A 24,072-nucleotide genomic window follows, 5' to 3' on the forward strand; every position below is an offset into this window, starting at 1 on the left:
TTTTCCCCGCTTTCCATTTTTTTCGTTTTTTATATATTTTTTTTGCACTTTCCCCCATTCATTCAAACAAGTAATGAAGTTCTCTTCTGCCAAGCGGATCGTTCCCGCTTTGTTGTTGTTTTTATTCAGTTTGATATTCTTTTTATCGATGCACGTTAAATTTTATTGCAATTGTTATGCGCTCGCATCTTCGGTGCGGTGTGGTGCGCTGTGGTGGCGTTTTATATTTAATAAATTTAAATCACTTTATATGTGAGTTTTATGTGCGTTAATAATGCGAACAAGGGAAATGCGTTTCAACATTCCCCCCATCTTTATGGACAAAGAGCAGAAATTTCAAAAGCAATTTATTCCGCACAGTATACCCGATACAATATGGACATAAACTAACCAACATTTAAGTGCGATGTGCAGGATATTAATGATGAGTTTGGTATCCGTTTTATATAAGTGAGGAGAATCAGAACTCGAGTTCTGTTTGATGAAAGAGCATGGCCATCAACAATTTAAATGATAATGGTTAAAGTGATTATACATTTATTAATTATTATAATTGGGCGTGCTATTGGTTGCAGTCGGCTGAATTTAAACTTTTCCGGTTTTAAAACATAATTATTTTATTAAACTTGGAATTCTATTACATTATTTCATACAGTTTTAAATTAATATATAGATTAATTAAATTATTACATGAAAGTACCAAGCGCAATCTGGTTACACTAATAACCTTTTTTTAATTTTAAATCGAAAAATGTATATTAAGAAATATATATCATTGATTTAATTCTAAAATGGCAATATTTAATTATTTTTGTTCACTGTTTTTAAGTGGTCTCCATTTGTTTTATTTTTGCAGACTTTTAAAGAGGGATTTATTTTAAAATACGTTCATTTAAAGGCCGAAAAATGCACGAAATGGCTTAAACTGTTGAACACTCGAGTAAGGGAATTTAAAAAGTAGACTGTAACTGGATAACTTTGTCTGTTTTGACCGCACCATCCAACGGCTGCTCTTCTGGCCAACTTGAAGTAAAGTTTTGTGCAGTTTTTGCTACTTTTTGCATGGTCGTTTCTGTGCACTTTGGATGTCAACACATCGACATAACGACACATTCGTCCAATTTACACACTGGCGGAGGCACTCGAGAAAGGACTCCGGCGGCAGACAAGCAGCAAACTTGAACTTTTGCGGGCAGCCAGATGTTAAGACAGTGGCGCTGAAGCCCCAGTGCTTACATTTACATTTACATTTTCTACAGATATCCGTATATATATGCCGCTATATATACATCAAAGCACCCACGGCCACAACATTTTTGGCAACCGCGCGCATTCCTCGCACTCTAATTACATGTTGAACCGGGGGAAAGCCGGGAAAGTGGCGGGGGAATTGCGGAAAACTCAAACTGAAAACTCGGCTTGAGCATGCGTTGTGGTTTTTCATTTGCATTCGCTCGAAGGAACTTCGCCCCGGAGTTTTAAGTGAATGAAATTTCTTGGCCTGGCCACTTCTTTCGACTGGCGAGGATAATTAAATTGGGCACAAGTACAAGCTCTATATATACACTGCTGCATATATCTACTTCTATATTTTATTTATGATTTCTTCAGCCTCTGCCTTTTGGCTCTTGTCACTGACTCTCGAGAATGCCGAGCTGCGATAATTTCACCAGCAGCAGCAGCCAGCAGGCGAATTTCTCCGTACTCGGTTCACGGTTTAGTGAGCAACAACAATTTTCCTGCCATGAATGCATTTTCCAACCAGCATTTTTGCCCCCGTCCGCTGGCCCGCTTGTTTTGGGTTTTCTTCTGCTAAACTTTTTTGGGGGAGGGAAAATCATTTATCAATGTCAGGGAATGCAGAACATTCTCTCTCCGCACGAGAGAACTTGTGTATGGCGGCAGATTGCGACGGCCTAGCCCCTGATATTGGGTGGAGTTTCGGCCTTTCCCGGTGGGTGGTGGCTGGGTGGGTGGCTAGGTGGTTGGGCGGTGCAGTGCCTGCAAGTGCGTAAAACAAGTTGGCGAAACTTCAGACTTTGTTTCGCAAAATACTCAAGTGATTTCGAAAATTATGCACACGCATAAATGCATCGACCAGACATGTTTGAAACTTTTTATCAAAATTGCAGTCCACGAAAAACAGGGCAAAAAGCAGCGAACATAAAAGTTGATCACACTCGTATTGGTAGCGCTAGAAGTTTGCCACTCTGAAAAGTATAGATATTTTGACTAATGGAAGCGCCTAGAACCTGACCTAGAAAAACTAAAATTAAATTAAGTTAGTTTCTATGAGATATCCTATAGGAATGCCAAAAAAATTAATTTGAAGTTATTTTGTTTTAAGTGTGAAACATTCTTAAAACAATCGATTTACTTGTAACCATATTCAGTGATTAATTTTAATTTGAACCTGACAAAAATTCGTAAAACATTCGATTTCTTTAATAAACTGAAAACTATTTTAAAGCAATTATCTATGCTATTTTTTACTAATTTTTTTCCAGATCAATAGGAATTCAAAAAATGTTCAAAATATTCGATTGAAGTTGCCAAGTAAACCAATACCCAGAAAATATGCTTTTATTATGGACAATCAAATACTTAAATGACATCAAATTCGTCCAGCAATTCAAACCATTTTCTGCCGGTCATTTCCGAATGAGGCGTGGCTTTGTCTTTGGCTTATGGCAGAAACTTTAGCACAGTGCCAGGAGTCCTCTATTACCACTCCCCCTCCTCAGGCCACCATATCCTGCAAAGCGGCCGAGCGAGTGTTCTAATCCTCTGGCCGCCACTTGTTTGCTGGCGAAACAAGTTTGCACTCAAAACTCGTAAATAATGGATGGAAAAAAGCGCAACCGCACCATTCATAATGGAAAAAGTTGCCCGGCCACTTGAAACTATTGCACAAGCACCGAGCTGTCCGCGCTGGGAAGGATTCAGTTGGGCTTGGGTTTCGGTTTGCGTTGAGCCGATCCCGGTCGCCCTCCTCCGACGATGCATTGCATTCCAGGGATGCAGGAGACGCAGTGCCCGCCGCCGGCGTTATTGTCATGTGTACAGTAAAAATAACAAATAACAAACAGCAACAAGAGCGGGGCACAACAAACCAAGCCAAGACGGACTATCTTTGTCAGTGATGCAATCTCTGCTTGCTTTACGCCAAACTTTTTTGATTTAAAATGTCTAAAATATATTATTATATATATCATACCAAATATTGAATGGTATAATTTCCTAACTATACTTTAGTCATTAATTGTCGTTAAGTTGGTAACCATAAGTTGGTTTTAGATCAATTAGCTGTTTCGTTCCATATTCAATTTCAAAATAACAATATTTTAAAGTAACATTTGTATAGTTATAATATAATTATATAAATATAATTATAGTTATGGAATTAAATATTTTAATCAGCCAAAAATATTTAAATGTTTCAGACTAATAAGCTCTCTTAAAACTAAAGGTATGCCTTGACTTTATTTCTCTTTTCTAAATAGGTGATTTTAATCCCAGTAAACATTATTCGCAAAATACATTTTTTATTATTTAATCCGAGTTTTTTAAACTGCTCATCTCCGATACTATCCGGCATCGATGGAGGACACCTCTGGCTGGCGCTATTGCACTGCTCGTGGTTGCTGTGGCCTTGATGCGGTTTCCAGGACTCGGGAGCGGAAGCGGAAGGCGGAACGGGTGCCGGGTACTGGGCTCCAATCCACGATTGTCCCCGCCCACAGCTCGTTTGGAAACCAAGGTTATAGTCACATTTTTAATATGCTGTCTGTTCCGGTGCTGGACGTTGTTTATGATGCGCATATCCAATGGCATTCCCACCGTGTGCATGCCTGGGTATTTGTGTAATAAATTTAAAATTGCTTTCGACTTTAAATTCCGCAGGATGTGCAGAGAGAAAGTCAAACAGCTTTAACTTTAAATGTGCCTTATGAGCTGCATGAAATATGGTTCACTTCCCCGAAAAGCAGGCAATAAATTGGGATATTTATGAACTCGTCTGTTATAATTTAATTATGTTTTTTCGGTTGTCAGGCGAGCAGGACATTTTCAAGGAATTGTGTGTTCGAAAAAAGAAACAGCCTATCGTTTTGACTGTGGTGCCTTACCTTTAGCTGATTAATTTGCCTCTTAGCTTTTGAAGTTGAAAAATCGGCTTAATTAAATTTTTGAGGCAACCAAAGCCGGGAAACGGAAATTGGATTCACAACTGATGTCACACACACACACACACAAAAGGTCAATTATTTTAATATTTCGACTTTAGTTTGAATCTTGTACGGATTTAATTCGATTTAATTTATGTTTCAGCATGCATGCACATATTTGCATAGGCTGTTTTTGAGGGGAGGCCACCCACTAAGCTCGTAAACTCGTGACCGGCGAAAACCGAAATCGGAGAACCGAACGACGACGACGTGGCGTCCACCACGCGATTCGAGTGCAGCAGGCAGACTGAGCGCCGCTCATCAGCGGAAGCGGTGGCAGAGGCGGCGGCAGCGGCGGTCCCGGCGGCAGCAGCGAGTGACCCGAGCGGTAGCTACTCCCCCGCCAATGAGAGCGGCACTCGCTGGGAAAGGAGAATCCCGTTCGGCAGTCGTGACTTGGCACTCGTGACTGGAGGAATCACTGCGCAGACGCCCGCTCTTTCTCTGTTATCCAACTGCTAACTTACAGAGTGGTGCGTTTTGAAATGCTGTACTAGAACACTGCTCGATGAAGCAACAGTTTGGTCTGGTTATAAAATATTTGTAATTTCTTAAATTATTGGAAACCTATTTTAATAGCAAATTTTCTTATAGTTAATCATTAAAAATTGTATTTTTAATGTTAAACCATTTACCTTCTAAGTAGTAAATGGTTTCCCTTTTTTATGCTGCGGTCCTAACATTTTTTATCCGTAAGTTCATAACAGTGCATGCTAATAGTCCCCCTCTTGCTATAATTCTGTTAACAAAAGTATGGGTTTACTGCTAAGCCCATGTTATTTTTTGAAATTATCCAATCAGGACATCAAATTAAAAAGAGAAAAAAGGGCAAATGTAAAATATGACCTAAAGGCTTTTGCATTCACTTAAAATTGTAGGAACCAGTTTAGCTGTTGACTTTACAAGTCGTATCTAAGTATTTAACTTTTCAGTTGTTAAAATATTGAAAACTAAATCATTTTTTTAGTGGTAAAAAAAAAATTGGTGATTTATGCAAGAAAATATTTCGCTAAAAACATAATAAACAAAGGCAAATGTGCTAGTTATTGGATTACCATATTCGTAAGCAGTAATCAATTAAAAATAACTTGCATTAATACGAAATGTTCTTATCAGCAGCTTACAAATTTAAATTTATCTTATTTAAAAGAACTAGCTTGCCAGAGGCTCTGCACATAATAAGCTTATAAGTCTCGTATGAAGGTTTATTCGGTTTAAGACCGCACATTTGCATAAATTTATAAATCCGGATTACAAAATAGTTTCTACTGTGTGGTTAATTCAACCCACACAGTTTCCACCACTCTTTCTCTCTCCCGCAATTGTTAAATTAAGGGAACAATGAAAAAGATAATGCGAATGCCAAATTGGATTCAATTAAATTAATTTGCATTTGTGGCATTTTACTGGGCACATTCGCATATATGCAACTTACTTCGTGAAAAAGACGGAAATAAAGTTTGAAAAGTGAGTGCTTTAAATTATATAAAACCCAATTAGCATCTTAAAAAAGGAGAGAAACTACGATTTCAGATGCCGACAGCTTGCGTGTTTTTCCACTTTATTCGTCTGCTGTTCGCCTGGTATTTGCGTCTACAATTTTCCCACATTCTCAGATCTATTATGCCGGGGTTTTACATAATGCAACAGCTGGCTGAACCACCCAACCACCCATCAAGGCGAGTTCTCATCCGACTAACCCAAAGCGCTGGCTCTTATGAAGTTCAACAAATTATTGTGAATGGGATTTTTTGTTTTTCGGGGTTGATTTGTATGCAGCGCTAAAAGCTTGAAAAATGTTTTACCCGCACGTGTTTCCTGCGCTTTGATAGAAAAACTCCCACACACCCGCAGACACACATTCGAGACACATTATATAAATAAAATGGGAAAAGAAAAGCACAACAATGAAATGCCAGCTCTGGTGGGGCGGTGGGTGGTGTTAGGTGGTGGGTGGCTGCCAGCGACAGTCACATTACAATCGCGGGCGTGGCGGCAAGTGGGCGGGCTAAGGGTGGTGGATTGAAGGACCTTCATCCTCCCATCAAGTGACATTTTCGGAGCCAAAACCAAGTATTTTTTTTTTTAAATATTATTAATACTTGTGGCTTATTAGCCCACAAAGAGTATTTGCAAGTTGAGAACAAAAACGGAAAACACGTTAAAGAGTGCCCCTGCTCAAACCTTTTTTAAAAATATTAAATAAGTAATAAATACCTCTGGTGTCCCCCAATTGGACTTCCAGAGTCCATAACTTTACCAAAATTAATCCGATTTCAAAGTGACATACCTCTAAAGACTTGTGGTTTCATCCTTTAAAAATCTGCATTCAAAGTTTTCAATTTTCCGTTGATCAAATTTTTGACCCATTTTCATGTTAGTTATTTCCAAGTTTCCGATGACTTGTAATGAGGTATCCCCCAATTGGACTTCCAGAGTCCATAACTTTACCAAATTTAATCCGATTTCAAAGTAACATACCTCTAAAGACTTGTGGTTTCATCCTCTAAAAAACTGCATTCAAAATTTTCAATTTACCCTTGATCAAATTTTTGACCCATTTTCATGTTAGTTATTTCCAAGTTTCCAATGACTAGTAATGAGGAGTCCCCCAATTGGACTTCCAGAGTCCATAACTTTACCAAATTTAATCCGATTTCAAAGTGACATATCTCTAAAGACTTCTGGTTTCATTCTCTAAAAATCTGCGATGAAATGAGAAAATGTGACCCACTGTTAAACTTCTTTATCTGCAATGGTATATACAGTTCAGTTTTACTTCTTTTGAGTAGTTTTATATGCTATTAAATATACTAACAAGAAGTAAAGCAAACATTGGTGCATTTCGTGTTTGTCAAAAAAAAATCCCATGGGATAGCAACTGGTAGAGCATTGAAAAATCGCTGCCCCAAGACAAGACCTAAGCTATAAACTCCCATTGTTGTGAAAAAGATTTGCTTGGCTAGAAGGGACGTTACAACTCTAATGAATGGCTGGGCCAGGCCATAGTCAACTGATTTTTATGTAAGCATTCGCATTTGGGCGGGACTGGCATGGTCCCTTGCCATCGCCGTGTGGAGGGACCCATTTCCAGATCTAGTTATCCCTTACCGGCTTACTGTTAACTTTGCAGATTTCCCCCGGCTGGCTGACGGGCTGCATTCGCTCCAAATTGAATCCTGCGAGAATGCGCGAGACAAACATCTAAATTGTCAACGTAATGCGACAAAATATTGAAGTCAGCAGGTAAAGCCACCTGACACATCCTGGCCATCCTATCGAGGAACACCCAGCCCGGAGTTCCCCGTGCGACTCAATCCAGGTGGGCGGACAAGGGGACTGCCAGGCACGAATTCAATTTCGCGTCCACAGATGCCATTCACCTTCGGCACGTACGACTATCAACGTCAACAAGTTACCAGTGGGCGGATGGCGGAGGTGTTGGGCGGTGGGTGGCGCCTCAGATTGGGGCGTGGCAAACTAAAGTGGAAAACAGCAGTCAGACAATACAATTGCTTCCTTGACTGCATCTCAGAGGCAAAGACGACGACGACGACGACTTCCTGAGACATCTTCTTTGTCCTGGCCATCGCTCCCAGTGCTCCTGACATTTTACACTGAATTATTTATTTAGTTTTTCCTCTTTTTTCCGTATGCCCTTTTCCCGTCGCTCATTATTCGTCCTTTGTCGTAGACTTTTCCATTTTTGTTGCCCCGTGACGAGTCAACAATGTTGAAATTTAAGCCGGATCGGTTGCTGGTACTCTAGCATCCCCAGTAATTAAGTGCACGTATCCCCTGACCTTCTAACCATCTTTGATTACCTCCGAGATTTCGGTTTGGACCGAGGGCTGCCAAAATTAAATATGACTGTGAAATATTTTCAATTTGTGGACACGAAAAAAGTTTTGCTCGCCAAGACGCCCGGCTACATATACATTTTGTTACTTTTCCGGTTTACCCGTGGGAAATTTGCTAACAGAAAATAAAAGTTTCTGGTCAAGTGAGTGCAAAAGTTTTAAGTGACGCACTTTTTCACCCCACTCACCGCCTTTTTACTTGTGCTGCTGGGCGAGTTTGGAGATTACTTTTGTCGTTCGAATTTGGCAGAGTGGAATTTTATTAGGCTTGACTTATGGGCCATGTGTACTACATTTATATGTACATGTGTCCCCAACAAATTCGAGTGGTTCTTGATTAAATTCTTCATCTGGGATCAGAAGTTTGAGGAGAACATTAAGCTGGGAAATGATTGCATATGGGATTGGGTGTGGGTCATAAATTCTAATAGCCTAAGCAGCAATGTGCCTATTTCGCAGCTGTTTAATATATGCCATTTAAATTGAACCGTAGAGCCTAAAATGAATTCATTTTTTGGTATTTCAACTTTTGTTTTTTATGGTTTTTATTTGTAATTCAAATAACTATTATAAAATAAACAATAAAAGTGGGAAATGATTGTCAGTACCCCATTTTGGACATTTGAATATTGCAGGTATTATAGTGAAATCTCCTAATTATAGGACAAATAGTTAAATTACCGACAATTACTATCTCAAAAGCTGTTTTCGTAAATACAAACAGAAATGCCCATAACTAGAAATGAGCTAAGATTTATATTGGTTTTGCTAATGAAAAGGCAGAAAGCAATTGCATGCAGAAAACCTGGATTTCCCTTTCGATTGAATGTGATTTCTAATTTATTTTTTCAGGTTACCCGTACTGTTGGCCATATCCATCTTGCTGGGGAAGATAGATCTACGAGTGTTGTGGCCAAAAGGCAAGTCGACGAGACGATTCAGAGCCATAAACAAATTGGTAATTGCCTTGTAATGCCTTGTGTTGACAGGACTCGACAACTAGATAAGGTCCTGGGCTCATCCAGATGAGAGAGAGACAGAAGACTAGACAAAAGAGGGAGAAGGAGGGCTAAAATTAGCATAAAACTTCAACTTCTCTTTCGCACACTGCGTCCGTTGCAGAAACGGGGAAAAACCATATTTTCCAACGAACCCACAATTCGCAATAGATTGCGTACTATAAAATGGAGGCCTGAATTATGGGATGGGGTATGAAAGCCACACACATGACCCAATATGGGCTACTTCTGCATTAATTAGTAATTTATTCCAACTTTTAGGGCTTGGCTTTGCCACACACATTGGATTCCGTAAGTATGGACATCCAAACCTCGTACGTGGAGTGTAAATGAACTTTTGTTCATTTGACTAATTTCATTTCGAAAGTTCTTTCTGTTCAAATTTTATGAATATTTAAAAACTCCACTCAACATGCCGAAAAATGATTCGTAGCCAGGGGCTGTGTGAGAAGACAAAGCCTCCTTCAAATTGGGAATTCATCAAAAAAGTTGAACAGTTTGTAAAGTGGATAAAATATTCATGCATGCAAGTTTCTATTAGTCCAGAAAGTTGGATTGGCTAATAATTCACTAAAAAGCAATTAGCAACCACCCCCCAAAAACTTAAATGGCAATTGCATAAGCGCTTAAGACGGAGTTGAAAAGTAGTTTATAAGTTTTGTTACCTTGTTGAATACTCATCTATTATTTAGCCTTGATATCAATTTGATATTTATATTGACTATATATTTTATTATAATAAATTCTATAAATTCTCTTCAAAATATTCAATGTAACAATTAATAACTTTAAAGCTGGTTCATTTTGAATTGGTTAATTCAGTCAATTTGTAATCCTTTCTGCCATTCTCCTAGGAATTTTTTCACAGTGTCATTTAGCTCGATATTTTTTATCTAGAATATCTTCTCACTGTGGAATGGCCATCGTCCTCATTTTCGTATTCCTTCACATGATTTCCGATGGCCTGGCAGACGTGGGTGAAGAGCAGGCACTTCATGCAGATGGTCTTCGATTGGATAATCTCCAACTCCTGCGAGACATCCTGGGCGTATTTAAAGTGATTCTTCTTGAAGGCCCTAATTAACTTGACTTCCGTTTCATCCATTGGTTCCGATAAAGGAACTTGGCGTGGCTTCATCGACTCCCAGAGACGTTTGGCTTCCATTATTCCTGACGGCTTAATAACTTAATATTGCTATTAAAAATTCAACAATAATGATTACTTCGATTTAAGCTTGTGAATAAAGTTTAATAGTCCTTTTTTGACAGCTAGTTATGGCAATCAAAGAAATAGTGTTGTAATATTGTTAGTGATGGGAAGGGTTCGGTATTTCGTTAGTGTTGTTAAGGACTTACACAAAAAGGTTTAGCTCGATGATTAGTTCTTGTTAGATTTGTTATTCTCCGAAGTATTGAATTGCTGAATCGTTGAATTTTGGTCAAGTAATTGCCATATGTTCGATGCAAATTTAACTTTTAAAAATTTTATCAATTCAACATTCTCTACGCTGCTGAATCTTTGAAAATCAGAGTATACAAGCTTTATAATTACAACATGGCAACCCTTTATTATACTAGTATTTTAATGTGAAATTGCATTATGTAGTATAATTTCAATTGTTCATTGCTATCGAATAGTTTAAGTAGTAAAACAATTAGTAAAAACAAACATTTTTTCAAACTTAGGTCGAAATAATATAAATTAAAGCTAGTGTTGGTAAAAAGAGTATTTATTTCTAATACCCAGGTAACTCTACTTTCCCCACCAATTAGAGCGTACATGCTGCTTTCCATTTGCCTTATTTTATTGTCCGACTAAAACCGAGTAGTTTAACCTGCAAAAAGTGTACATAGAATGTAGTACTAATCCAGGCGGCTCATAAATATTTATAAGCGACTGTTACAGTTGTTATATGCTAATTTGGGTTAGAAGTGGCGGCACAGTTACATCTTGAGCATCTGCCAGTGCGGTAAATAATATTTACATGGCTGGGTATTTGCATAGCTAACGACAAAAACTGCTCCTCGAGCACTACGAGCACATGCCGATCCTTGCCATATCCTCATCCTTTGCAGAGTAACCCCGAGCAGTTCCAACACCAGTTTACACAAATTAATGCGAACTCGCACGTGTTAATTCAAGGATGTGCGGCTGTTTCATACCATTCCCATGAATTTGCATATTAGAAAAAGTTTTCTGCTTGTGAAATGTCAGTTTAATATGCGTGAAGTAGTTTGGCTGCCGCCTCCGCATCCTTTCTCATCCTTTTCGCCTTGTAAAATGCGCTTAAGAAAAACGAAGATAAAACTTTGCGCAATCTAACTTTCAGCTCAAGCCCCCAAGCAGCCCAAAACTCAACCCGCTTTCCCCCCAAATCGTGGGCGGCATAAATAATTAGGGTTATACACTTATAAGAGCTGCGACAAAGATAGACAGGCTCTTAGTTTGCATGTTTCTGAGAGAATGTGTGTTTCATAATTAAATCATTGAACATTTAAATAGTTTCATTTAGGTTTGCAGACCCGTTCGGGGAATTAAGTTGTGAAACATATATGTATTTTCTAAGCATAAATTATTGATTAAGGAATTCGGTTTGCTGAAAAACCTTTTTCATGTCAAGAAATAGTTTAGTACTTTATATCCTCATCCTGAATTACCCTTGGAGTTCCGCTCAGCAAACATGAATTGTATGAGAATGACCAGATAAGTGACCACTGCTGCAAACATCTGAATGGAGTTTTGATTAATTATTTTATATTTCAGTATAGTTTGATGGACTTACGCTACTGAGCAGATGCAGATTGAGACTGAAGAAATCCTTGGCGGTGACTTCAAATCGTTGATGCAATGTCTGTAGAGAAAATTCGCTCACCAAATCATTGTACCGCTTGCTGCCCTGTGGCTTCACCAATTTTGAAATGAGACAACCGATCTGGCGACCCTGTAATAATAGTGATGATTTAAAGATTTAATAATTTATCCTAAGCTCCTCACTAGATTATAGCTTTGTTGACAGTGCCAGCAAGCAGCCGACATCTGCAGGGCCACATTAAATATAAATCCCAAATTGAGGAGAACGGCATAGATCCTTAGGGGTCTTGTTCTCACATCCACAAAGAGCCAATAGGAATTGCACACAAAGAGGGCAAAGAAAACAATGATGATGGTGAGGAGACTTCCTCCAAAACAGCAATTGATCCGATCAAACAGATAGTAGAGTTCGTTATAGCGCCGTTTCAGGGCTTTAATTCGATAGGTCTGCTGGTCAAAATATTCCGGCCGTTGTTTGCATTGGGGCCAACGACTGGATAGCTCCCTGGCCAGGATCTGCAGCTGATGCTTGGCCTGGCGAACCCTGATGTTCACCTCCATGACCTCCAGGATAAAGAATATAATCTTCATTTGCAGCGCCAGGTGACTTGGTAACGTTTTCAAGTGATACATCCTGACGCGAAACGAATTCTTTGGTGCATTTGAACACACCAAGTACTCAACTCCACAAATGGGCAGTATCATAGCCATGACAGTGAAGGCCACCCAAGGATCCGAGGTCTCAAACACAATCACCTCCTCCATTTGGTTTTGCAGGACTCTGAATCCCTGAAGGGAATTGCAAACCACAATAATTGCATGTGACACAGTCTGGAAAAATGTGAGCATATGACGCAAAAGGCAGTCCATATTGCAGTCATACTTGTGACCATAAATTATACTATGGGCCCAAATCGTAATGAAGAAGCACATCCAACACAAGAACCGTAACCAAAGGATCCATCGAGGAAGTCTACTGGATCTCAGACAAAATGCCACTAAAATAAGGTGGAACAACTTGAGGACAGCTCGAGAGGCTACTTGTACTCTTGTCGGAGGAAACATGATTACTAAAAGTGAATTAATTGGATGGAAATTCACTAGATGTACTTGACAAAATGCCAATCCATCATTGTCATTGTTAATTAGCTATGATTTGCCAGAAACTTCGCTTAGTCCTGATTGATTGTCTAATTTACAAGGGGTATTAGTGATATGAGGTTTTACTCTAGTTCTAGCTAATTAGCTCAAATATCTTTTACTTACATTTTCAGCTCCAGAATCGCCGTGCCAAAATAACGTGGCAATGGGAGTGCCAAAGTCGATTCCGGTGGCTCCGTTGAAGACCAGGCCCCGCAGATTCTGGCCCTCGTAAAGGCCCGTGAGTATCCAGAAGGCATTGGTCACAAACTGGAAACTGGACAGCAGATACAGTCCCAGGATACCCCATCCGTAGCAGTCGCTGAACATCTCGTAGCACTCGAAGATCCTTTCATAAGTGGTGCGAAGGGTCTGGAGCTGACGGCACTCGTGGACTCCATAGGGCTGCCAGAAATCGTTGCCGGAAGCCAAGCACAACAGGGATCTTCGCAACTGAAGGGATCGCTGTTTGAGATCTATGACATGCTGCACTAATTGAACATAGCGAAACCGGAGGAGCCACATCAAAGGCAGGGATATGGAAAACACAGGTGATATTGATCCCCCGCCATTAATCGATACTCTAACGAGATCACAAGTGAGCTGGACACATATTAAAGGCAACAGATATCCCGCCTGGCGACGTCGGCCGAACATTCCAAGTCTTTGCAGCTGCAACTTCGACTGGAAACGCAGGTTCTCCAGCTGGGAGTGGGTATTCTGCTTCACTACACTTTCCAGCAGGAGCAGCAATCCCAACACTGAGTTACCCATAAACAACATAGTGCCCACCACATTGCCCACATTTTCAATGGCCGCCGGCGAAAAGCCGAAGCCAACTCTCAGCAAATACACCAAATAAACAATCCAACAGCACCGAATCGCCAGGGATAGGAACAGCCATCGCAACTGGGAAATCGCTGGCAGGGGCACCAAGCCCATTATCCATAGTATTCCAGCCAGGAAACGACGGGTTAACAGCTCCAAGGATCTCATGTTGCCCCTCGAATTCGAACTGATTGGACTCTACTTTGGCGGACTCTATTTAACTCAAACATTTAATTGCATCATGACTTGGGATATTTCTTTTATTTATCCACGACTTGATTGATGACTCAGCTGAATGAAAATTTATAGTAGGGTATTCCCCATGAATGATATTTCTGTATAGAAATATGTTCAACGGTTAATTTAAAGAAATATTTATTCTCAGTTGTTCCCATATTTTCTGAAATCAAAGGACAGATTCCAATGCGTTTGCAACTTTAACATTTTTTATATTTATCTTTCAAAAATATTAAACTTTTAAAATAGTTACGAGTACATATTGATACAAGTATATAAAAACGAATTCATTGAGACAAAGTCTTGGAATACTTCACAGAGAATTTCTATGTTGGGATAGCTGGGCATGCAGTGCACCTTTAAAATTAAGGGGTACAACTTATTGACGGGCAAAAATCCACACGTAGATGCCAGAAAAGGTAACAGATCGTGGAGCACCTGCTCTTGATGACATCCACGCTCTCCTGGTCAATGTAGGCAATGATCTCCACGTGCTTCGCACCCTCGTACACCACCTTCGATTGATAATCCTCGCTGCAGGGGTCCAGAGGGGTTTGGCTCATCACACACCATTTACTGGTGTCCAGGCTGCAGTTCTGCTTCTCGAAGACTCCAAATATCCTGCACAGTTTCTTCTTAACCACCATTGGAATCACAAAGGACACCCTGACCAACTCGAAGTGCCTCAGGAAGGTGGTGCACTTGTAGGGGGGGCACATGGCGCGTGTTTCCCGCAGGATCCAGTCACTCGTGTCATCGTTTTCGCAGACGATCAGTAGGTTGCAATCGAAGGACTCCACCGAGGTGCATTCGCTAAAGGTGAGGGAACGCGATTCATGGGACTGCTGGAACCGTTGGACCAGGAAGATTAGGATGCAACTGAAGTCGCAATCGCACGGATTCTCGTCGTTGCTAAAGACCAGCCCATACCGCCTCATCTCTGGCATCACCTTGGCAAATGGAGGACGAACTCTATCCTCCTGAATGCAGCACTTGATCTCACAGGGATCATGGATATTGCATCCATTTGAGCTGTCGCTGCTTACTGAGCTGCTGCTTTCCAAGCTGCTGCTTGCTGTTGAAATATCGCTTTGGCTGGAAACTTTGCTGCACTTTGGCCCCTTGCTATCTCCCGAGCCAAAGGGTTTTCCTATTGAAGTGCAGGTCTTCATCGAACCGGAATGGTTGAGGGACGTGACATCCATGCTCTTGTCCGAAGAATCCCCTCCCATGTCTTCCAGAAGCTGCAAACGGAACTCCAACTGGTCCCCATTCTGGTTGAAAATAAGGATTTGTTCCTTTTCCGATCCAGCCCGCAACATCGCCAGCCACACCTTCGATATCTCAACTTCATTGTCCAGAACCACGTTCATATGCCTGAGCTGTAGATACTCTGGCTGCTTAAAAATGAATCGCTGCAACTGAACCTTGACATCTAGTATATTCATATCATTATGAATTTGAACGCATCTCTCTTCACCCGGCTTATCCGAAAAAATTTTAACTAACATTTATACTTTAGTTTTTTTTTAAAACAATTTTAATCGGAACACACGTGCTGAATTCTACAGAGAATTTTTAAGAATGATTGATACTGAGGATTTCAATCGAATGAATCTGAAATTTTCAAACAGTCAACTCACAACATACTATATATAAAATATGCTTACAAATTTATGGAGGCATAAGAAATCTAATTTTTAGTAGAAAGGGGGTATTATTCAAAAAATATATTTAAAATATTTTTGATCTAATATAATTTATTTTTGTATTTAGTAACAATATATTCCCTAAAGTCCTTCCTCGCAGTTGCTGTTATTGTCACTTATCAAAAACTGTAAAAAAGTGGTGGCATTGATGATAAGGTAAACTAAAATATCAAAGACCAGATATCGATCGCAAGTGGATCCTCTATTCCATATAAAATTCCGAATGGGATGGGAATGCTGCTGCAGCATAAGGCTTTGGTGCTGCGAAATAATGAGAAAGTTATTTACCAAGTGAATGTTCTTTCTCAAACTTACCTTGCAACTAATTAGTCTGGCAAACTGTTGCAGGATGTGATGATCTTCCGGAGAATGGAGAAGCTCGATGAGAAAGATCCTTTCGCTAAGTTGGTCCTCGAAGTGCTTCAATCGATCACTAGCTATTCCCATGAGCAAAATGGCAACGAGAGGATAAAACCAAGTACCCAGTTTTTTAAGGATCACCAAGTGAACTCGTTCAATGATGGATTTTTCCGACATAGCAAATAAACAGTATAAAGTATAGGTACTTTCGTGTGCGGTATAATAAATACCGATGAATAGCATTGAGGAGACTTTCAACCAAACTCTGGTCACTTGGAAATGAATGTCTGCCATCTGAGTGTAGATATCAAAGACTGTTATTAGCTTACGGCAGTAATATGAACTGGGATAACGACGACTATTAACAAGTTCAATGTAGGATTCGAGAAAGGCAATTAAAGTTCGCTGCCAGCTTAAAAATAACAACTGATATAGAAAGTAGGAGCAGTAGAACAACTCAAAGAGAATCACATTCACGGTATAATATCGAACACTAATCATTACTTTTCCGTGAGGCGTATATTGTGCAAAAATATGGTGAAGTGTAAGTACAATTTTGAGTAGAAAAATCAGAACAAGCGACTCATCCGAATATAATTGTTTATCCCCAAAACAACTCCTTACTATGCGATGCATCTGAAGGACACGATTTACTATGGATATGAGGAGACCACTGAAGGATGAGCTGTGGGTCAATAGCAGAAGCTGTAGAGTGGATATAGTGGCCATCGCAATCTGTGACACCAAGTGCACCCAGTAGTACGTAAGATTCTCAGTGAAGTTGCTCGAATCTCCGATAAAGAAATAGTAAATTAGGCTATAACCCACCAAAGTGTAGGGAATCTCCATACAAAGTAAGCCCAATTTCAAACACACAGCGAGAACTATCCATTGCCAGCAGGTGTGATGCTTTTTTAGCTTTCCTGTTTCCATAACATATCGAAATGAGCCCAAATCAAACAAACAACAGATGCCGTAAACACATAGCGAAGCACCCTTAATAAAGCATATATAAATATGCCTTTTTAGTTTGTATGGAGCAGTCAACATTCTCTAAACAACTGAATTCGGGAATAAAAAAAGTCAAGGGCTTAGATATCGCGCATACGCAGTGTTAGCCAGTGCAGTAATTAAGCTAATTAACACATTAATAAATGAATAAAGCCCAAAGTCAATCGATTAATGCAAATGCAAATTAGATAGATGCGTTTGTGAATATATTTCGATACAATCAGGGGATTAGGATGGGATTGTATTTTCCATTAACTAAATTATACCAAAAAGTGGTTGGGTTCTTTGTAAGCTCACATGTGTTATTTTCGCTATTTATTTGGTCACGTTCTAGAAAAAAGTCCATAATTGGCACTAACCAATTCTTTTTGTTCACAGCCATCATTTTCTATGCGCAATATGTGACATCGAAAAGTTGTTCCAATTTAATTTGACTTTGATCGCCAGCTGACGCAAATGTCGGGCATGATGACATGTCCCCCATCGTTAAACGGATATAACCCTCCCAGCAGGCGAAAATCAGCAACATTAGAGGGCGAACATGTCTCATTTTGTTTATGGATTTACATCAGAGCAAGCTGTGACCGAATGGCCAACGAATGCCATGTTATTGTAATTTAAATCGTTGATTTTTATGAAAATTGTATTAACAGATGAACAGTTTTTATCGGCGAATTCTTTCCCAGAAACACTAAAAAAATAATATGCATCGACACTTTGGTTTATTTGCGAGAAAACTTTTAGGTTTTTTATTGTCAGAAAAACACTCGTTCGCCTCGTAAAGATTAGTGATTCATATTTATTTTTAGTCTTTAAAATCGGAGTACTTATGAGGGGGCGGTGTAAGGCAAAAGTTTTGTATCGTGTCCATAGATGGCAGTGATGGGCTTCTGTGTTTTATTGCCCAAGGAGTCGGGCAATAACAGAGGACTTCATAAATCACAGAAGTTTGTTTTTGGCCATGAAAAGGCTTACGGGGGTTTATCAAAATGAAAATTTATTGGCGCTTGGAATTTTAGATTTATGTATTTTCACCCCCACCGATTCTAAGAAATACGCATTTCATTGACAAGGGGCAAGGATATATTTAAAAGTATTCCTTAAAATATTCCAAAGATTTTTTGGGGGCCCCGACCTTTAATGTAAGTCTTCCAGGGAATTGTATATTGCACACACAATTTTGGTTTTTCATATTGATTCAAAAACGATTCCTTTCGGTTTACAGAGGTAAACCAATCCTTTTTTTGTCTTCACAATTAAAACATTTACGTGAGCGGAGAAAACTCCACACGCAATCATTCGTTTGCAGTTGAATTTTTCAAAGCAAACACATTTGTGGCCTTGTGGCCCGGGTAGCCGCAGCTTCTGGTCTCGGATTAATTTTCATTTAAATTCAAGTTGGTTAAATATGCAAAAAGTCCTTCGGTGCAGCAGGACCTGCTGGGAGAACTGCAGGAGTGTGTGTGTGTGTGTGTGTGTGTGTGTGTGTGCCCGGCTAGTTAACGAACCATTCTGCCACTTTGAGTAGTTATTAAAATTGCAAAAGTCCATTTGCGACACCTTTTCGAGTGTAAAATCTTTGCGGTTAACCGCAGACACAAATTGAGAATGGGCAAGAGTTCCGGTGACAGTTCACAGTGTTTATTAATTCCATATGAAAGTGGAGTGCTCCTCTTCCTTTTCATTCCAAATTCAATAGGGTTTCTCCACTTATGCCGTTTATGTTCACTTATAAATGCGAAAACAGTTACTGTGGATCCCCAGCAAACTTTTCTAATCTTCAAAGGCAACCCTTTCCGTTTACCGGGCGAGTGGATAATTTTTAGCTTTGAAGCAAAAAGTCCTTGGGCTAGAATGCATAATTCATAATCTCCAGCCCGCTCATCTCCTTTCTTAAACTTTGATGGTTCAACTTTTTAATCGGATTCCCTTGCTCGATGGCCACCAACCACATCATCGTATCGGTAGTTTTCTCCCCACTTTCTGAGCTGCTTTTTCTCAGCATATTTTTGGCCAAAAAGCGCTTAAGGGCATCGAAGTTTGCCTACCTCAATCGAAAATAGATAAATTGCGCATTATTTTGCTCTTCCATCGAAATATCTTTTTTTGACCAATTTCGATACCTCCTGGCACATTAGAGTTTCTTATGTACATGTGATAACTTTGTCTAACTTGTTGTAAAGGGGCATAAAATGCAGAAGATTCCAGCCAACTGATAATTGAAGATATGTGCACATTTAATGAACAAAGTTTTGATGTAGACTTGAAAATATGAGAAAAAGTTTACAATGAAATTACAGCCCCTATTCTGGAAATAGGGATCAAGTACATATCCGTGGTAATTAATTATAAATTTTAAAAATGTATTAGTAACCTATGTATATAATACATCAATTTGTATCTCAATTACATTTTTACTGACTTTAAAAGCTAGACAACAATGTATTTTCCCCTCTGTTCCACAGATTTCAAATTTGCTTGCTTCCCACCGTACATTCCATTTGTAGTAATAACGTAAATACGAAATGTATGACTTCCCGTAATACTTTCCCCCAAAAAGTTGTGGGGAAAAGTCCGGAGCACTTGGGAAGGTGCTGTGGCACGTCGGAAACGTGTTCAAGGCGGCCACTTGTTCCGCATAATGTGACATTTTCCCGGGAAAGTTGCGGCAAGTGTGCGAAAATGTTTCGTTATTTATGTATGCGCCTGTTGCAGTTGCAACTTCTTCGGTCATTTGTTTCTTGTTTTTGTTTTGCCAGTGTTTGGAGGAACTTTGGCCCCGGGCGTAGGCCCTCTGTACCATAATATACCATCCGAAAAGAGCCAGTGGTTGGTTGGAGTGGAGTGTCACTGGTTGTTCGGTGGTCGCTCAGCAGCTGGCTGGCGAATAAATCACGTATTTAAACAAGTTGCCCAACTTGCAGGCTAGTGCAAACAGGGCACGTGCAGAACTTTGGTTTATGACAAATGTTCGCAACATTTCGCAGGGCAAAACAAAGCGATAACCAGTTTTATGGTATCTGGGAATCTCCATTCCGATTAAAACCAAATTAGTTATTACTCAGCAATTTCGTTTTTAGGTAAAAATTAAAATCTGAAAATAATGTATTGTAAAGTAAAATAAAATCAATGTCTCAAGAGTAAAGCAACAGGCCCTCCTTGTCCTTCTCCAGCCGCCTTTCCCACACCAATTTATACGACAGATCCCCCACCAGCAATCCCTGCTGCTCCACTGCAGTGGGATATCCATTCTTGAACCTGGCCAGGATCGGCAGGAATGAGGCCATGGCTGCCCGCGTTTCACTGTGGCTCGTGGAGTGAAGGACCAAAACGAATCCTGTGGGAAAGACGGCAAATCTCACGCCTGCCTCATCGTTGGTGTATGTGATGAAGGGTCGCTTGCTCCTGTTGTGGGTCACCTCCTCCGCATGCCGGCGGATCATCAGCTCCAGGTCGAGTTTAAATGGCATGCTGAAGGAGGCGTTTACGATGTTCTTGCTGAAGTTCTTCATGTCCGCCTTGTAGTCCAGATCCTGCAGGATCCTAACCACCTTGAACAGAGCGCACCTGGCCGAATCGGCTGATAAAGCGGTGGCCACAATCGTCCCGCCCGCATGGATCTTTACTTGGGCACTGGGATGGGTCACCTTCACGGAGAGGGAAGGATGACTACCAGGATCGTATCGGGAATCGATCATGAGCAAGCACAGCTCGTACATATTGAATCGGCAACCGACATCCATGACACAGGTGAAGGGTCTGTAGAGCAACTGCAGCTGCTTCTCCACCTCCGTCAGTTTGCCCACATCTTCGAATATATTCTCATAGTCAATGTCAAAGTCCTCTCCCTTTAGATTACCTTTCTCAAAGGCCTTTTTCCAGGAAAAATCGATGGGGCTCTTGATAAAAAAATTCTTATAAAATTCCCAATTGGAGTCACTAGTTCCCAGCTTGGATTGCTTAATACTCAACTCTTCCTTAACGCAATTACGTTGCTTTGGGTACAGTTTTTCAAAAAGTTTATCCAGATTAGACCTTTTGTCATCACAATTCTCCTCGTCCTTTGGGCAGCCATTTTTATTGTCGTCTCTGTTATTTTTAAACAAATAAGACCAAACTAAGGGAAAATGCTTAACAACTCACTCATTATCTAGTGGCTTGAATTTATTAATTATAGGATCCATTTAATATTAATTTTATTTTTTGGGATTACTCTTGGTAGTTTTTGGTTTGTATTTGTTATTCAGAATGATCAATATGTATAACTAACTCATTGTGAAGGCTAAAGCAAAACTAAAGCTCAATTCTTAAAATCTTTGTCACTTTCAGTAAAATAATATTTGAAACTATTTTAAGGGGATTTTTTAGTTTTAATTTTTTTAAAGTATTGTCTCCATAAAAATCATTTATTACGGTACCTGAAATCCAATATATTTTTAATTGATTTTTATTTTACTTTATTTGCTTTTTAACTAAATATGGTCCACATAAAAAATGAATTAATTAGCGACCTGAAATGCAATACAAAAGGAATTGTCATTCGACCATTAAGTTTTATTACCTCCTATTTATCAATCAGCGAATGAATAAATAATTGATGAAATATTTCTTCATTTATTTTTATAATTCGGAATTATGGATGCAAATGAATCACCCTGATTGGCAAAAGCAAAGCGTTAATCCCATCTTTCATTTCGCTGAGTAATTGCTTTGGCCATCTGATGCCTTTACAAAGCCCGCATATCAGTTAGTCATAAAATCTAGATGGTTATAACCCATTTGTTGCTGTGAGCGCATGACAAACTATAACAAATTACCAGCGACAAAGGCACTGGATGAAAAAAGCGAAGCCATTTGAGTCAACTTATGCGCTTGTCAAGCTTATATTTACACCCAGTTGACCATATTTTATGTCGATTCCGGTTATGAAATTTACAGAGCTGTCAGAAAGAGTTCGGCGACATTTTAGTAAATATTGAAATTTAATCAAGCAAAGTGCAGTGCACACACACACGCGCGTGGTGTGTGTATATATGTATATATGTATGGCAGGACGACAAGCAAGGATATGAACACGTCCACCCTCAGACACCTGTCACCATCGTCGCCCTGCTCCACCTTCCACCCACAATTGCAGGATGATGGTCCTGTTCTGTCCTGCCATTTATATATGTGTGTGTGTCTGTGTGTGTGTGGGGGTTATACAATCCATGGGTGTGTGTGTGTTTGTCGAAGTCAACAATCAATTGAATCGATTTCATTTTACAAATTGCGTTGAATTTTGTGGTGCAGCCACCACCAGCTGCAATTGACGGCGAAGCCAGCGGCAACAATAACGAGCCCTGGGTGGCTTACTCCATATATCAGAGCGATCCACCCATAAAACCACCATCCCATCTACCCACACACTTGTGGGCATGCAGATTGGAAGAACACTTTCTCAGACAGATTGACTTTGATGGTCAATTGCTACGCGCAACAGCTTCTAATTGGAAGGTAGCTTCAGCTCCGTGAGAGATAACCAAATAATCAAATAACCAAAGATGTACAGCCAAGATACTGCCCGAATGGCCAAATATCGATTGGCTTTTTCCTTTGTGCAGAAAACAAGCAAAGATAGCTTTTAAGCTTGCTCGATTTAAACTTCATTGGCTTGGTCCTGCCTATTCCACAAAATCAGATAATACACTACACAAATTTATAGAGTAACTGTTTTGATTTTGAAACATTTTACTTTATTTTTGTATGATTCAAAAATTTAAAATAAAAAAATTAATAATAAAAAGATTAATTTCCATAAGGTAAACCCCTTTTATACACTATGTACTAAATGAATTTAAAGCTGATTAAGTGTTAAATATGCTTACAATAATTTCTGAGTTTGGCCATGTCGTTTTCAATTTTTATGCTGAATATTTCATAGTGTAATTTTCAGAAAGCCGAAAACCCATTTGTCATACACGAAATTGCAATTTAGACCCTAGCCCACATAATGCCCGTGCTTAAATCGATTATAGACCATTACAGGCGACGCCTACGCAGTGCGCAATTAATATGCTTTTTGGATTTGGGGTTTCGGGGCCTGGGGATTTCGAATAGGAATAGGAATAGGAATAGGCATAGGAATTGGGCTAGGAATGGGAATGGAATTGAAAGTGGGGCCTTGGGACCGCGGCACTGCATCTGCAATTTTGTGCTGCTGTAATTAAAAGTTGTGGCGCCAACTGTGGCCAGGATAAGGGTTCAACCGGATTGGAGGCGGAATGGGGGCGGAATGGGGGCGGAACCACCTCCGCAGGCGGCGGTGGCCACTCATTCTAATTCAAATTGAAGTGGCGTTTTTGTGTTGTGCAAGTAATTAGAACATAAAGTGGGATCGAAGCGCGCCGGCCAAGCCAAATTACATTTGCCGGAGTCAGTCGGCGGTTTTTCGACCCACCCGATGGACAATCGGAGATAAGTGCAGGCAGGCATGAAATATAGCGAATAAAGCTCTGGGGCGGAATGGTTTTTTTTTGGGGTGTTGGTGGTTAGTGGTGCACTCGAATAAAATGTCGCCGGCACGCAATGTTTTCATTTAGCTAATAGTCATTAGGCAAGCGACGAGTAACAATTCGAATAATTACAATTCCTTTGCGGTTGGGAATTGGAAAGGTAATGGCTTTCGGTTCTGGGATTTGGGGACGGGTCGTATAATCATTTTGTTCCTCCTAATGTTTCCATTTTTGCTGGAAAATTGATTAATACGTGCATGGCAGGAGATAAGATCCCCACAGTCATTTGTAGAAGATTTCTTTAATCAACTCTAAACTGAAAAGAGAAGCAATTGTCAAGCGTTTTCCGAAAACTCTTTATAATTTGTCCCAAAAA

General features: G+C 39.9%; 4 protein-coding genes across 5 annotated transcripts in view; all 4 read right to left on the minus strand.

Moving 5' to 3' along the window:
- The window catches only part of LOC108041268 (protein O-mannosyl-transferase TMTC1), a 46,474-nt gene extending 42,015 nt beyond the window's left edge, over positions 1–4,459 (minus strand). Inside the window, 1 exon segment of the mRNA XM_044460246.1 lies at positions 4,128–4,459. The gene's annotated coding sequence lies outside the window, so the exon portion shown is untranslated.
- Positions 4,460–11,749: 7,290 nt separating this feature from the next.
- LOC108041267 (gustatory receptor 23a) lies at positions 11,750–14,053 on the minus strand. 2 transcript variants are annotated; one of them, XM_017119148.1, is made up of 3 exons: positions 13,184–14,053; positions 11,889–12,047; positions 11,750–11,833 (listed from the first exon to the last, which is right to left on the minus strand). In XM_017119148.1, the coding sequence occupies exons 1-3, from the start codon at positions 14,051–14,053 to the stop codon at positions 11,750–11,752; spliced, it is 1,113 nt and encodes a 370-aa protein (XP_016974637.1). The 2 variants fall into 2 exon arrangements, with proteins under 2 accessions (XP_016974637.1, XP_044316214.1); XM_044460279.1 differs by lacking the exon at positions 13,184–14,053 and adding an exon at positions 12,101–12,982.
- Positions 14,054–14,309: 256 nt separating this feature from the next.
- LOC108041266 lies at positions 14,310–15,706 on the minus strand. The gene has a single exon (XM_044460111.1). The coding sequence runs from the start codon at positions 15,631–15,633 to the stop codon at positions 14,488–14,490; it is 1,146 nt and encodes a 381-aa protein (XP_044316046.1). The 5' UTR covers positions 15,634–15,706; the 3' UTR covers positions 14,310–14,487.
- Positions 15,707–20,256: 4,550 nt separating this feature from the next.
- LOC108041269 lies at positions 20,257–21,394 on the minus strand. Its single transcript, XM_017119151.2, has 2 exons — positions 21,346–21,394; positions 20,257–21,291 (listed from the first exon to the last, which is right to left on the minus strand). The coding sequence occupies exons 1-2, from the start codon at positions 21,384–21,386 to the stop codon at positions 20,337–20,339; spliced, it is 996 nt and encodes a 331-aa protein (XP_016974640.2). The 5' UTR covers positions 21,387–21,394; the 3' UTR covers positions 20,257–20,336.
- Positions 21,395–24,072: the final 2,678 nt, after the last annotated feature.

The sequence above is a fragment of the Drosophila rhopaloa genome, unplaced genomic scaffold, assembly GCF_018152115.1.
Source record: "Drosophila rhopaloa isolate 14029-0021.01 unplaced genomic scaffold, ASM1815211v1 contig_2, whole genome shotgun sequence".
Taxonomy (NCBI): Eukaryota; Metazoa; Arthropoda; class Insecta; order Diptera; family Drosophilidae; genus Drosophila; species Drosophila rhopaloa.

What these genes read in the sequence shown, in the direction of transcription:
- LOC108041266 (XM_044460111.1), bottom strand. Translation starts at nt 15,633, where the DNA reads ATGTTAGTTAAAATTTTTTCGGATAAGCCGGGTGAAGAGAGATGCGTT.
- LOC108041267 (XM_044460279.1), bottom strand. Translation starts at nt 12,982, where the DNA reads ATGTTTCCTCCGACAAGAGTACAAGTAGCCTCTCGAGCTGTCCTCAAG. An exon ending in GTCAACAAAGCTATAATCTA is followed by an intron (nt 12,048 to 12,100) that starts GTGAGGAGCTTA and finishes CTATTATTACAG; the next exon opens with GGTCGCCAGATCGGTTGTCT. An exon ending in ATCTGCATCTGCTCAGTAGC is followed by an intron (nt 11,834 to 11,888) that starts GTAAGTCCATCA and finishes AACTCCATTCAG; the next exon opens with ATGTTTGCAGCAGTGGTCAC.
- LOC108041269 (XM_017119151.2), bottom strand. Translation starts at nt 21,386, where the DNA reads ATGGATCCTATAATTAATAAATTCAAGCCACTAGATAATGA. An exon ending in TTCAAGCCACTAGATAATGA is followed by an intron (nt 21,292 to 21,345) that starts GTGAGTTGTTAA and finishes TAAAAATAACAG; the next exon opens with AGACGACAATAAAAATGGCT.